This window comes from Halichoerus grypus, chromosome 5 (genome assembly GCF_964656455.1).
Source record: "Halichoerus grypus chromosome 5, mHalGry1.hap1.1, whole genome shotgun sequence".
NCBI lineage: Eukaryota > Metazoa > Chordata > Mammalia > Carnivora > Phocidae > Halichoerus > Halichoerus grypus.
In genome coordinates this window covers 58,900,071-58,912,811 of record NC_135716.1, presented here as the reverse complement: position 1 = coordinate 58,912,811, position 12,741 = coordinate 58,900,071, and the positions used below count along the sequence as shown (strand labels likewise).

The 12,741-nt window shown below is 36.6% G+C and overlaps 1 protein-coding gene across 3 annotated transcripts in view; it reads left to right on the top strand.

Annotated features, from left to right (window-relative positions):
• TERF1 (telomeric repeat binding factor 1) overlaps positions 1–12,741 on the top strand; it is a 36,753-nt gene that overhangs the window by 12,122 nt on the left and 11,890 nt on the right. The window contains exons 4-8 of one of the 3 annotated variants that reach the window (XM_036082157.2): positions 67–153; positions 3,572–3,721; positions 4,613–4,719; positions 6,255–6,311; positions 7,889–7,980. In XM_036082157.2, the coding sequence (XP_035938050.2) occupies positions 67–153; positions 3,572–3,721; positions 4,613–4,719; positions 6,255–6,311; positions 7,889–7,980 (493 nt within the window). Of the gene's footprint in view, positions 1–66; positions 154–3,571; positions 3,722–4,612; positions 4,720–6,254; positions 6,312–7,888; positions 8,008–12,741 lie in introns of all 3 variants that reach the window. The other 2 variants (XM_078072301.1, XM_078072302.1) reach the window with 2 other exon arrangements.

Sequence of the window (12,741 nt, the reverse complement as noted above, 5' to 3'; positions counted from 1 at the left end):
ATTAAACAACAATTATACATTTTTAAAAAGCAATCTAAGGTTTGTATTTGTCATCCTGTCTTTTAGGCTATAGCTGTTTGTATGGAAAATGGCAATTTTAAAGAAGCGGAAGAAGTCTTTGAAAGAATATTTGATGACCCGAATTCTTATGAGGTAGTTGTTTATATTAGAATCAGAATTTTAGAACTGCTTATATGGAGTGAGGTAAATGAAAGAGCACTGGAGGAAGAAAGGGATGCTTTATCTTTTAAACAGTATAGAACAGTGCTGTCCAATAGAAATATAATTGCAAGTCACATGTGTTTTAGCAGCCACATTAAAAAAGTTAAAAGAAACTAGTGAAATGGATTTTAATATTTCATTTAGCCCAATATATCCAAAAACATCATTTTTAATATTTAATCAACATAAAAAAGTATTGATGGGATATTTTACACTCTATTTATTTGAGACAGAAAGAGAGCACGTGCATGGGCGGGGGGGAGGGGGAGAAGCAGGCTCTTCTCTGAGCAGGGAGCCCAGTGGACCCTGGAATCATGACCTGAGCTGAAGGTAGTCACTTAACTGACTGAGCCACCCAGGCACCCCCAGAAAAAAGCATTATAATTAGCTTATTTTTCTAGAGGGTTCTTACATGATCATTAGTAGTTTTTGTGTTTATGTGTAATGTTAAGGTCAATTGAACTTAGTTTTTAAATAGTAAAAAAGTGTTGGAATAAATTAAGCTTATTAAAGAAATAAAAATAGTTTTATACATTTTTAGCAAACTTTTTATTGAACAATAGCATACCTTTAGTAGCATACATGTACTATAAGTGTATAAAGAGATACGATTTCACAAGAAACACGCTTTTGTGATGACCCCCTAGATCAAGAGAACATTGCCAGCACCCTCCTGTCACTGTCCCTCCCATCTTTTCAAGGATAACCACTGTCCTGACTTATAACATCCAAGATTAGTTTTACTTGTTTCCAAACTTTATGTAATCACATGGCAAGTTTATGTAAGATTGATCCATGGTGTTGCTCGTAACAATAGTTCATTTATTCTCATTGTTCCATTGTTGGAATATGCAACTTATCCATTCTGCTGTTGAGAAACATTTGGATTATTTCCAGTTTTGGGCTGTTACATTCTTTTACATATCTTTTGTAGAACAAATATATGTGTTTCTGTTGGATATATACTTAGGAATAGAATTGATGGGTTGTAGGATATGCAGATACTCGGATTTAGTAGATACTGCCAAACAGGTTTCCAGAGTGGTTATGTTACATCCGTTCCTTCAGCAGTGTGGAAGGGTTCCGCTTGCTTCATAGACCTTCTCTGTAGTTTTCCTTTTAGTCATTCTGGCAAATATGTAGTAGTATCACATTGGGTTTTGGTTTCTCTTTCTTTGACTAGTGAAGTTGAGCACCTTTGAGCATGCTTCTATACAGTTGGGGGGTGATTACCTTAATCTCTTGAGGGACTGAGCTGAGTCAAGAGTAGGTTGAAGTTTGGGGCGCCTGGGTGGCTCAGTTGGTTAAGCAGCTGCCTTCGGCTCAGGTCATGATCCTGGAGTCCCGGGATCAAGTCCCACATCGGGCTCCCTGCTCAGCAGGGAGTCTGCTTCTCCCTCTGACCCTCCCCCCCTCATGCTTTCTCTATCTCATTCTCTCTCTCAATAAATAAAATCTTTAAAAAAAAAAAAAAAAAGTAGGTTGAAGTTTTATTAAGGCTCAGTCTATCTCTAATTTGCCGCTGTTCCTAGGGTATAACCCTCCAGAGATTTCAGATGAAAGCCTGATCTGTTTATTGGGTTCCCTGCCCCTACTTTTTTGCCTTAGCACTGTGAGGTTATTGGAAAAGCCCACTCTATACTTCACAGAAGAAAGCTTACAGCCAGTAAGCATAAGAGGAAATGCTTAACCTCACTAGCATGAGTAATCAGGGCAATCCCAAGTAATATATTGAAATAGTATTTCCTGTACCTCAGACTGGCAATGATTAAAATATCTTAGAATACTAACAGTTCGCTTGAAGAGTGGGGAAATGGTAAGACTGCCATACCTTCTTAGTGCTGTAAATTAGTGCTTAAACTTTGGAGAGCATTTTAGCAAAATCTGTAAGTATGCATTCCAGCAATTCTACTTCTTGATAAATACCCTAGAGTAACTGTTTTTATTTTTACTGCACTTTTTTTTTTTTAAAGATTTTTTTTTATTTATTCATTTGAGACAGAGAGATACAGAGAGAGAGAGAGTGAGCATGAGCAGGGGAGAGGCAGAGGGTGAGGGAGAAGCAGGCTCCCCGCTGAGCCAGGAGCCAGACATGGGGCTCGAACCCAGGACCCTGGGATCATGACCTGAGCCGAAGGCAGATGCTTAACCATCTGAGCCACCCAGGCGCCCCTACTGCACATTTTAAAAGCCATGAAGGCTTTTTTTTTTTTTTTTAGATTTATTTATTTATTTTAGAGAGAGCATGCCCAAGTGGGGTGGGGAGAGACAAAGGGAGAGGGACACTCTCAAGCAGACTCCCCACTGAGCACGGAGCCCAACTTGGGGCTCAATCCCAGGACCCTGAGATCATGACCTGAGCCAAAATCAAGAGTTGGCCACTCAACTGACTGAGCCACCCAGGAGTCCCTAAAAGCCATGAAGTTTTATTTAAAAAAAACAAACAGGCCCCACTAAGACAGTTGGTCTGGAATACAGCCTGAGAAGTAGAATTTTTTGAAGGTTCTATAGCTTTTATTGTGCAACCAGTCTTGAAAGAACTAATGTCCAAGAGAAGCTTGTACTGTGTACAAGAAGACCTGTAGAAAAATGTTTAACAGTATTGCAGTAATAGAAAATAGCCTCTAAAAGCTTTCAAAAGACTGGAAGAATGGATGAACAAATGGTATTTTTGATCAGTGGAATATTGTACAATATTGAAAGTAACTAGTTCTATAAAAATCAAATCAACATGGGGACGTCTGGGTGGCTCAGTTGGTTAAGCATCTGCCTTCAGTTCAGGTCATGATCTCAGGGTCCTGGGATCAAGCCCCGCATTGGGCTCCCCGCTCAGCGGGGAGTCTGCTTCTCCCTCTGCCTGCCTCTCCCCCTGCTTGTGCTCTCTCTCTGACAAATAAATAAATAAAATCTTAAAAAAAAAATCAGATCAACATGGACAAATGTCACAGAGTTGAGCAAATATAACAAGTTTCAGAAAAATACGCATATGCTAAATAGTACCGCATATTTATGGGTACATTCATACTTAGTGCAAGTATGTAAAGGAATGCGTGGATATGGTAAATTCTAAATTCAGGATAATGGCTACCTTGAGAGGAGAAGCTGGAGGTGTAATCGATGATGTTTTATTTCTTGGCAATGGACATTCAGGTTCATAATTTATTTTTTTATCCTTTTGTATGTGTGTGAAATACAAAGTAGTTTAAGTAAGAAAAAAATACATTCGTGGGCCATTTAAAATAAGAATTTTTAAAAGTCTCGTGTTTCTGAGATTTTTTTTAAATAAGACAAAATTTCTACAATCTTACTTGTGATTTATGTGTTAATTCATTTTTCCTGTTGTCTTTAGCCTTTAAAAAGGAAATTGCTTATGATAATCTCTCAGAAAGATACATTCCACTCAATTTTTCAACACTTCAGCTACAACAACATGATGGAGAAAATTAAGAGTTATGTGAATTTTGTGATAAATGAAAAATCATCAGCCTTTCTTATGAAGGTATGCATATTTCAGAGAGACTCTAACAATAGAGTAATTAGAAATTGTTATAATAAAGGAGAATACTTGAAACAGAAATCCTTAAAAAAGTGATTTTGTAGAAGGGCAAAATGTTAAAATTAGTAAATCTACAGGGTTTATTGGTGATTTTTGCAGTATTTTTAAACTTTTTTGAAATAAGAGTTGGGGAAATTTTTCAAAATAAAAAGTTGGGAGAACAGATCAAAGAAATTTTTAGCATGTTTTTGGAAAATAAAATTGGACTAAAGAAGGGCCTTTAAAAAGATTTTTTTTTTTTTAATAACATTTTATGCCCCAGTCTTGGCCTCAGAAAATTTTAACTTATAGTGGAGCACTGATTAATTTAAGGGAGTATAAATACCTGGAATTTTTATTTTTTTTAATTTTTTACTTAATTTTTTAAAGAGTTTGTTTGTTTAGAGAGGCAGGGGAGAGAGAGAATCCCAGACTCTGTGCTGACCTTGGAGCCTAATGCAGGGCTTGATCCCACGACCCTGAGATCATGACCAGAGCTGAAATCAAGAGGCAGGTGCTTAACAGACTGAGCCACCCAGGTGCCCCTATCTGGAATTTTTATTGATTTTTCTTTTTAAATAACCTTTTATCTAAAAATTGCCTAGTAAACACTGTATGTATCAAATACATGTACAAGGAAAGATCTTCTCCATAAGGCTTATAAACCAAGCAGGTAACTAAAGCAGCTGCTGTTGATGTCATAGTTACTGGAGAAAACACAGCACAGTCCCTTTATTGACCTGTGAACAGATATATTGGTTACGACTATCAAAGAATTAGAAGGCTTAATTTTAATGCTATTTGTTCAAAATGGCTTAATGGATTCCTTTCTCTTCTACAACCCCGTGTTTTAAGGCAGCAGCAAAAGTAGTGGAAAGTAAAAGGGCAAGAACAACTCAAGATAAACCTAATGGTAACAGTATTGAAATGGAAACTGAAGCTAATTTGGATATAGGAAAAAGGTTTGTAAATTCATTAATATATTTTTTGTCTCATGGATACATCTTTATGTGAAAGTGTTGCTAGTGAGCCATTTTTAACAAAAACAATTATTATAGAGGGTATGTTTTACTGATTATTAACATTTGGATATTTGGAGTACTGTACAATTACTTCCTACTAGATGAGTTAGAGTTTATTGGCTTGGCTTACAAAGCCGTACATAGCCCCTTTCTGTTCTTTTTTTTTTTTTTTTTCATATACAACCTTATCCCTAAGCATTAACCTCTCCCTGCCCACATAATGGTACTTTCTAGCAGCACACAACTTCATCCTGATCCTCAAATATTACGAGCTCTTTCATGCCTGTCTCTTGCTTCAATTTTGAATTCCCTTCTTTCTGTTGTCTCCAAGGCAGGCCCTTACTAGCCATTCAGGGTCTAGCTCAAAGATCACCTATGTTTTATTGAGCTCTCTGATCAGTTATCACTTTTGTGCTCCCACAGCATTGAGTCACATCTCTTAAAAGGACTTATCTTGGATGGTAACATACCTGTTTACCTTTCTGTATTTCTCACTAGACTGAGAATCCTTTAAAGGTTCTTAATTAGCTGTGTATCCTTGGTACTTAGTTCATTACCAGGTATACATTAGAATTTGCAATGCACTAGAAACAGGGAATAAAACTAAAACTAGAGAAAAAATGAAGATCAAGAACTAAGCAAATATCAAGACCATCCTGGAGGCAAATAGAATCAGGACAAGTAAATCATCAGATTCACCAGTTTCAGGACAAAAATCAGCAGGACACAAGTGAACAAGGATGGAAGTGTGATTGTGAAATCAGATAAATAATAGGAAAGATGAAACCTTCATGTTCTCAATGGTAGATGAAATAAAAACTTTGCTCTGCTAGAGCTTATAAACTATTTTGCGGCAATAATTATAGACAGGAAACAGGTACAGCAGCAAACGTTATATAATTTGTTGTTAAAAATGTATAGACTTAAATGCTGAAGAAGCTGAGATGGAAGCTTCAAGGAGGGATGAGCATTGTGCAGGCCCTTGAAGGATAGTTATGGTTTTTTCAGTTGGATGGAAGAGGAAATGTCATTTTAGGATAGAAGAATAGTTCCAGTGAAGGCACAAAGGCATAAATGGTTATACTGTGTTTTTGGAAGCTAAGTTTAACTTCAGCAAAGTTGGGGGGCATTTGTTAAAAAGTTCAGTTGGAGACTGGTAGGGAGGGCAAGAAATTAAACTGGAATCCATGGAAATAAAGATCCATGGAGAGTTTTTGAAAGAGTGACGTGAATACTTGATTACAACATTAACTCTGCTTAACTTATGTTTGTGAAAGCTTGATTCAATATCTGGTAAGTACATCTGTGCAAAAATTATCTATGTTGTAATGGAGACTCTGTATGTCCTAATGTTACCAGAGTTTCTTTCCAAAGATATTTCATATAAATTGCAATATGACTTGATTATGTAGTAAGTACTAACCTTGTCAAGTTTCTTTTGTTTACATTCTTACATATTTTTTCTTTTTTTAAAGTGTTAGTGACAAACGGTCTGCAACTGAATTCTCAGGGGGTACAGTATCCTTATCGAGGTGAAGTAAATGGACATTTTTCTTCTCTGTCTTTAAAATCTTTGATTGAAGCACTTCATGCAGATCTAGATATTTTATAATAACTGTCATATAAATGGTGTGATTTTGAGAATATCATAGGTGCCTGCTTATCTCAACAGGTATTCAAGACCTTGACGTGTCTTGAAATTCCAAACTATAGAGACCTGCCTCTGGGATCCTGGACTGTTACACATTGTTCCCACAAGGCCATTATTGGCATACACGTATAGGGAGTGCTTGAACTTAAAGCAGATGTTTAATAAACTCTTATTCTGTCCTAGAAATAAGGATATGTTGCTGGGGGGGTGGGGGGCAGTTATAGTTCTGGTGAACATCCCAAATTCTAATTTTATGAAATTACTTGAAAAACTGTTTAATCTACTAGAAATTTTGTGACAGACAATATAACATGTTCAGAGAGCAGAAAGTCTGCATGAATGATTTCAGAGTTAGAGCAGTTAGGTTGCTGAATAGGGACCATAGTGGAAGGTTTTGATTTAGTGTGGGGGAGGAGGTCATTGGAAATGAGGAATTGAGAGGTCAGGATTGTATATGGGTTATCCATGAGAACACAGAAATAACATGATAAAATCATCACTTGGGGTAGAGAAAGATCTGTGAATGATGGGAAGTGCTTGCAAGGCTAGTGAATGATTCTAAAGTATGGTAGTTGGTGATATACATCAGTAGGACGAATCCTCAAGGGCTAACGCTTCTTATGGAAGCAGTATCCTGAAAGTGGCATTTGTTAGGAAATGGAAAGTATAGAGACCCACCTCTGGGACCCTGAGTTCGTAGAAGGTAGAAGATTAAGCCTGTCTACTTTAGCAGGCCACAAAGAAATATTCTCCCTAAGGGAGATTTTAGACAGTGAAGATGTAGGGGAACTGGTGAAGGGGTTGAGAATGGCATTCCAGAGAGCACAATAGGTTTTGGGAGGGAGGGAGGGAACGGATTAGCAGGTTTCTTGTGTACTTAGGTAAAAATACAGATTTTAGATGGTGATAAAGTCGTTTCCTAAGCTTAGGTGAACTATTTTTTCATCTAAACTAGCTCCTTTATAAAGTGGGAATAATACCAACTTTGCAGGGTTGTCAAAATTTTGCCACACTCTGTGTTTCCAAACAGCCTTCATTTCAAAAATGCTCCCTTTGGAAGCTGTAAAGATAAGTGATACCTACCATTATGTGTAAAGGAATTTTGGAATTTCTCTTTTGGGAAATAAACTTAAAAGCCCTAGGGGAGAATGAAAGTCAATAGTTGATCGTCTGAGGATTTTTTTTTTTCCTTCACCTATCTAATTAAAAGGCCAAAAGAATCTTGGTTTCTTAGTAGATGAGATGGAGGAAATAAGTGATGGGAGAAGAAGGAAGTCAGACAACAAAAATCTTAAGAGGCCAAAGGTTAAGATGGGGCACTCAGCAAGGAGAGTACCAAAGGAAACAGGCCAAAATAGAAGAAGGTCCTAAAATAGAGATTAAGACAAATCATCTACCTTCTTTCATAGCTTTTCTACTCTTTGCGGAACCAATCCCATGCTTTTATGTTCAATTTAGGTCTCACAAGAAGCTCTTTGTATCTAAGTCAAAACACGGATGCCAACAACAGGATTTTAATAGGCAAGAAGAAAGAATGGAAACTCTTCAAAGTGAGTACTCTTAGTACAATTTTAGAAGTGGAGAATTGATTTGTCCTTGAAAGTGATCTAGCCCTTGACCTCCCCACTACAACACCCAGACACACTTCAGAAAACTAAAGCACAATGGATTAAATGCCGTACCTTCATAGAGTTAGAAAGTTAGTGCTTAATTTAGAAAGCTATTCTGATTGCCTAGCTTAGAGTACTTTTGCTATGATGGTACAGTGATTTTCTACCTTAACTTTATTCAGCAACTTGAAATAGTTACTTAATCTGAAACATACAGTTGTTATCACGATAGTTATGTTCTATAAAGTCGCTGTGGTTGGTGACTACTAAACCATTACTGGGGAATTACAGGGTTAGATTCCTTTGAGAATCTTGTCACCACAGTTTTGTCAACTGATAAATACATAACCTTGTTCAGTGTGTTTATGTGTTTCTGTTTAAAGATACTAATATATAATGTTGATTCATTAACCTTGACCTGTGGCCAAGTAACACTGTAAGTCATGCCTGGATGAAGCTTTCTAACACAGATTTTTTCTGTTGGGAACATCCTAGTCTTGCACTTAGGAACACTAGACAACACTTCCACAATACATCTGGGGCCATTTTAAACAGCTAAATTACCCCAAAATACAAAATGTTGCATTAAATAGACTCTAAAAAAGACCGTTATTTATGACAGAGCTAAAACACAAAGGCAGAGCATCACCTGTGAACACACACCTCAGGTGAGATGAATTTTTTTTGCTCTGTGCATGTCCACCAGTGACCATAAAAGCACTCTGTATTGATTTTTGAGTTACAAATTATTAGCAGGGAAGTAAATTCACAAATACAGAATCCATGAATAATGAGGATTGACTGTGGAATCTAGCTACCTTCCTTATTACATTTAGAATTTATTCTTATAAAAGGCATCACTGGATTTAAAAAACAAGCAACAATAACCAAAAAAAAAAAAAATCTTAAAAGTAGTCCATAGGGGCGCCTGGGTGGCTCCAGTGGTTGGGCATCTGCCTTCGGCTCGGGTCATGATTCCAGGGTCCTGGGATCGAGCCCCGAGTTGGGCTCCGAGCTCAGTGGGAAGTCTGCTTGTTTCTCCCTCTCCCTCTGCCACTTTCTCTCCTGCTTGTGCTCTGTCTCTCTCTCAAATGAATAGATACAAAATCTTTAAAAGAAAAAAGAAAGTAGTCCATAATTGTTTTAAATTACAATTTGATTCTAAGTTTCTCCTTGGTATGTATTCATTCAGCAAATGTTCATTGAACCTACACTACATTCTAGGTACTGTATGAATGAATGAATGAATGAATGAATAAAAGCAAGGATTTTTAAACTTAATTGATCCATACCTAGCAGCCTGCGGTCAATATAAAAATAATAGATGTACCACCTTAATGCCAGGGACATAGTAAGGCTGCAATAAGTATTAATTGAATAAATTTATTCATAACTGATGGCTGATGACAGGGCCAGTATTAACTAATATTTGTAAATTATAGCTCTAAAACATTTACATCCATAGATATTACCATCCTCATTTTAAAGATGGTAAAGTTAAGCTCAAAGAAATAATTGCTTCATGTTGTTATTCCAAAATTGTTCTGCATCTATTGTTGCAAAATGGCTAGTAATCATAATTCTAAAATAAAATAATTTGGGGATTCTGGACTTTTAATTTCATAATACAAAAATCAAATAAGTGGAAGCATATATTTTTTTAGATTCTAAATAGTTGATTAGTGGTTAAACTCTGAGAACTATAACCTCATTGGAGACTGGTTTGACAGTGACTATGGATATTGAGCCTAGAAGATCTTGTGAGTTTTAGTACATTTTTTGACTTTTTGTTACATGTTAGTAATATATACATACATATATATTTTTTTACTTCCAGTTTGCTTAAAAGGCATGCAGTATCCTCTCTTCATAGTTAGAGAATATTAGTTTTGTTTATGCTAAACAGTTTTTTTCAGATTTGTAAAATTGCCATATACTTTTAAAAAATCAAGTGATTCAGAAAACTTGAAAGAAAGAAAATCACCTAAATTCTTTCTGTGCAGAAAAAAACTTACCACCATTCAGTGAAATGATGTGTAAACTCATTTAATCCTCAACAATCTTACAAGTGCTTTTTTTTTAATCATCCCCATTTTATACATGGGAAGCCACTACAAAAAGAGATTAAGTAAAATATACTTCGTCACAGAAATAGTGAACAGAACTAGAATTTGAAATTAACCTTCTTGGGGCACTTGGGTGGCTCAGTCAGTTAAGCGTCTGCCTTCGGCTCAGGTCATGATCCCAGAATCCTGGGATCTAGCCCTGAGTCTGGCTCCCTGCTTAGTGGGGAGCCTGCTTCTCCCTGTCTGCTGCTGCCCCTGCTTGTGCACTCTCACTCTCAAATAAATAAATAAAATCTAAAAAAAGAAAAAAAAAATTTAAAAAAAATTAGACCTTCTTTTTAAAGTAAACTGGTGGCTCAGTCGTTAAGCGTCTGCCTTCGGCTCAGGTCATGGTCCCAGGGTCCTGGGATCAAGCCCCGCATCGGGCTCCCTGCTCAGCGGGAAGCCTGCTTCTCCCTCTCCCACTCCCTCTGCTTGTGTTCCCTCTCTCGCTGTGTCTCTCTGTCAAATAAATAAAATCTTTAAAAAAATAAAAAAATAAACTGTATGCCCAACTTGGGGCTTGAACTCACAACCCCGAGATCAAGAGGTTCAAGCTCTGCCAAATGAGCCAGCCAGGCAAAATTAGACATTCTGACTGCAGAGCCTATGCTTCTAATTGCTGGGCTAGACTATGTCAGTGGAAAGATAGTCAAATAAAAATTTAGAAAAATGTGATTAGATTACATGTTACTTTAAAACACATTTCCATTTTGAACTTCATGTAAATGCTATTTCATAAGAAGTATATCAGTAACCTATATGATTCCTCCAAAATGAAGGATATAGAATATGAAATACTTCAAGAGGTTGGATCAGGTTGCCTCTGTAATCATAAATTTAAATTTTAGACTGTTGACTGACTTTATCTAAAAAGGGTGATATTAGCAAAAACAAAAACAAAAAAAAACAAAACCAACCTCTCCCACCAGTTTCCAGTTTTTCTTAGTTTTATTTTATATGATAAAGGTTTGTAGAATTCTCCTTTCTAGCCGTAAATCCCAAAGTAGTTTAATCTGTTTAAATTGATTTATTGCTGGTTACCAACCCTTTGACCATCATGTCACCATTCCTTACTTCTTGTTTGCTAGGTTTTTTTAAAAGATGGGATTATAGGTACTATAATTTCTAAATTTAGGTCTGCTCTTTTTTCTTTTTGGGGTGAGAAAGGGAATTTACTGCCTCATACTCATAAGTTCAGAGGTACATTAGCTACAAGTGTGGCTGGATCCAGCTACTCAAGCATTTTCATCAGACCTGCTTCCTCTATGTCTCTCAGCTCTACTTTCCTCTGTGATGGCTTCCCTTCCAGGCAGACTCTCTTCAAGTGGCAACCTCTGACAGATAGATGTTCCTATCATCACTGAAGTGGAAGATGTTCTTTTCTTTTTTCTTTAATTGAAGTATAGTTGACACACAATGTTGCGTTAGTTTCATGTGTACAGAATAGTAATTGGACAACTCTATATATTATGCTATGCTTACCCAAGGGTAGCTACCATCTGTCGCCATACATTATTACAATACCATTGACATATGGGAACTATGCTGTACCTTGAGTGTGTACTGTTTTTTGCTTAAAGGGAAATTTGGCTAAATATAACATTCTTCAGAGATTTTTTTTTTTTTTTAAGATTTTTTTATTTATTTATTCGAGACACAGAGATAGAGAGAGCATGAGCAGGAGGAGAGGCAGAGGGAGAGGGAGAAGCAGGCTCCCCGCTGAGCCAGGAGCCTGATGCGGGGCTCGATCCCAGGACCCCGGGATCATGACCTGAGCCGAAGGCAGATGCTCAACCAATCGAGCCACCCAGGCGCCCCATGGGAGATACTTTTCTTACAACTTTGCAGATATTGATCCATTTTTTGACTTTATGTGTGCTGCTGTGGACAAGTCTGATGTCAGCCTTTCTCCTCCCTTTGTATATGAGTTACGTTTTACTCATAGATTCCCAGATCTTTTTTAATATGTGCATTTAATGCTATAAACTCCCTTTAATTACTGCTTTAGTTTCATCCCACAGATTTTGAGATGTTTTTTCATTTGGTTCAAAATATTTTTTCATTTCCTTTAAGACTTTTTCTTTGACTTCTGGGCTATTTAGAAGCTGTTTGCTTAATTTCCAAATATTTAAGGATATTCCAGATATCTTTCTATTATTGCTTTCCAATTTAATTCTGTTTGGGACTGAGAATATACTTTGTAGGATTTCTTTTTTTAGGATTCTTTTTTTAATTTAAGATTTGCTTTATAGTACATGATATGGTCTATCTTGGTGAGTGTTGATATGTACTTGAGAAGAATGTGAATTCTGTTGTAAAATATCAGGTCAAGTTGATTCATAGTGCTGTTCAGAATTTGTGTATGCTTGCTTATTTTTTCCTGTTCGTTCCAACAATTACTGAGACAGTATTGAAACCTCCAACTGTAATTATGAATTTCTGTTAATTATTAATCTCTGCTAATTTATTAATTTCCTTTTTTGCTTTTTTAGTCCTCTAGCACCTGTTTAAACAATTTGCAATATGGAAATCTCTATTCATAACTAGTGTGGTTTCCATTTTCCTGACTGGAGCCTGACCAGCACATAATGGT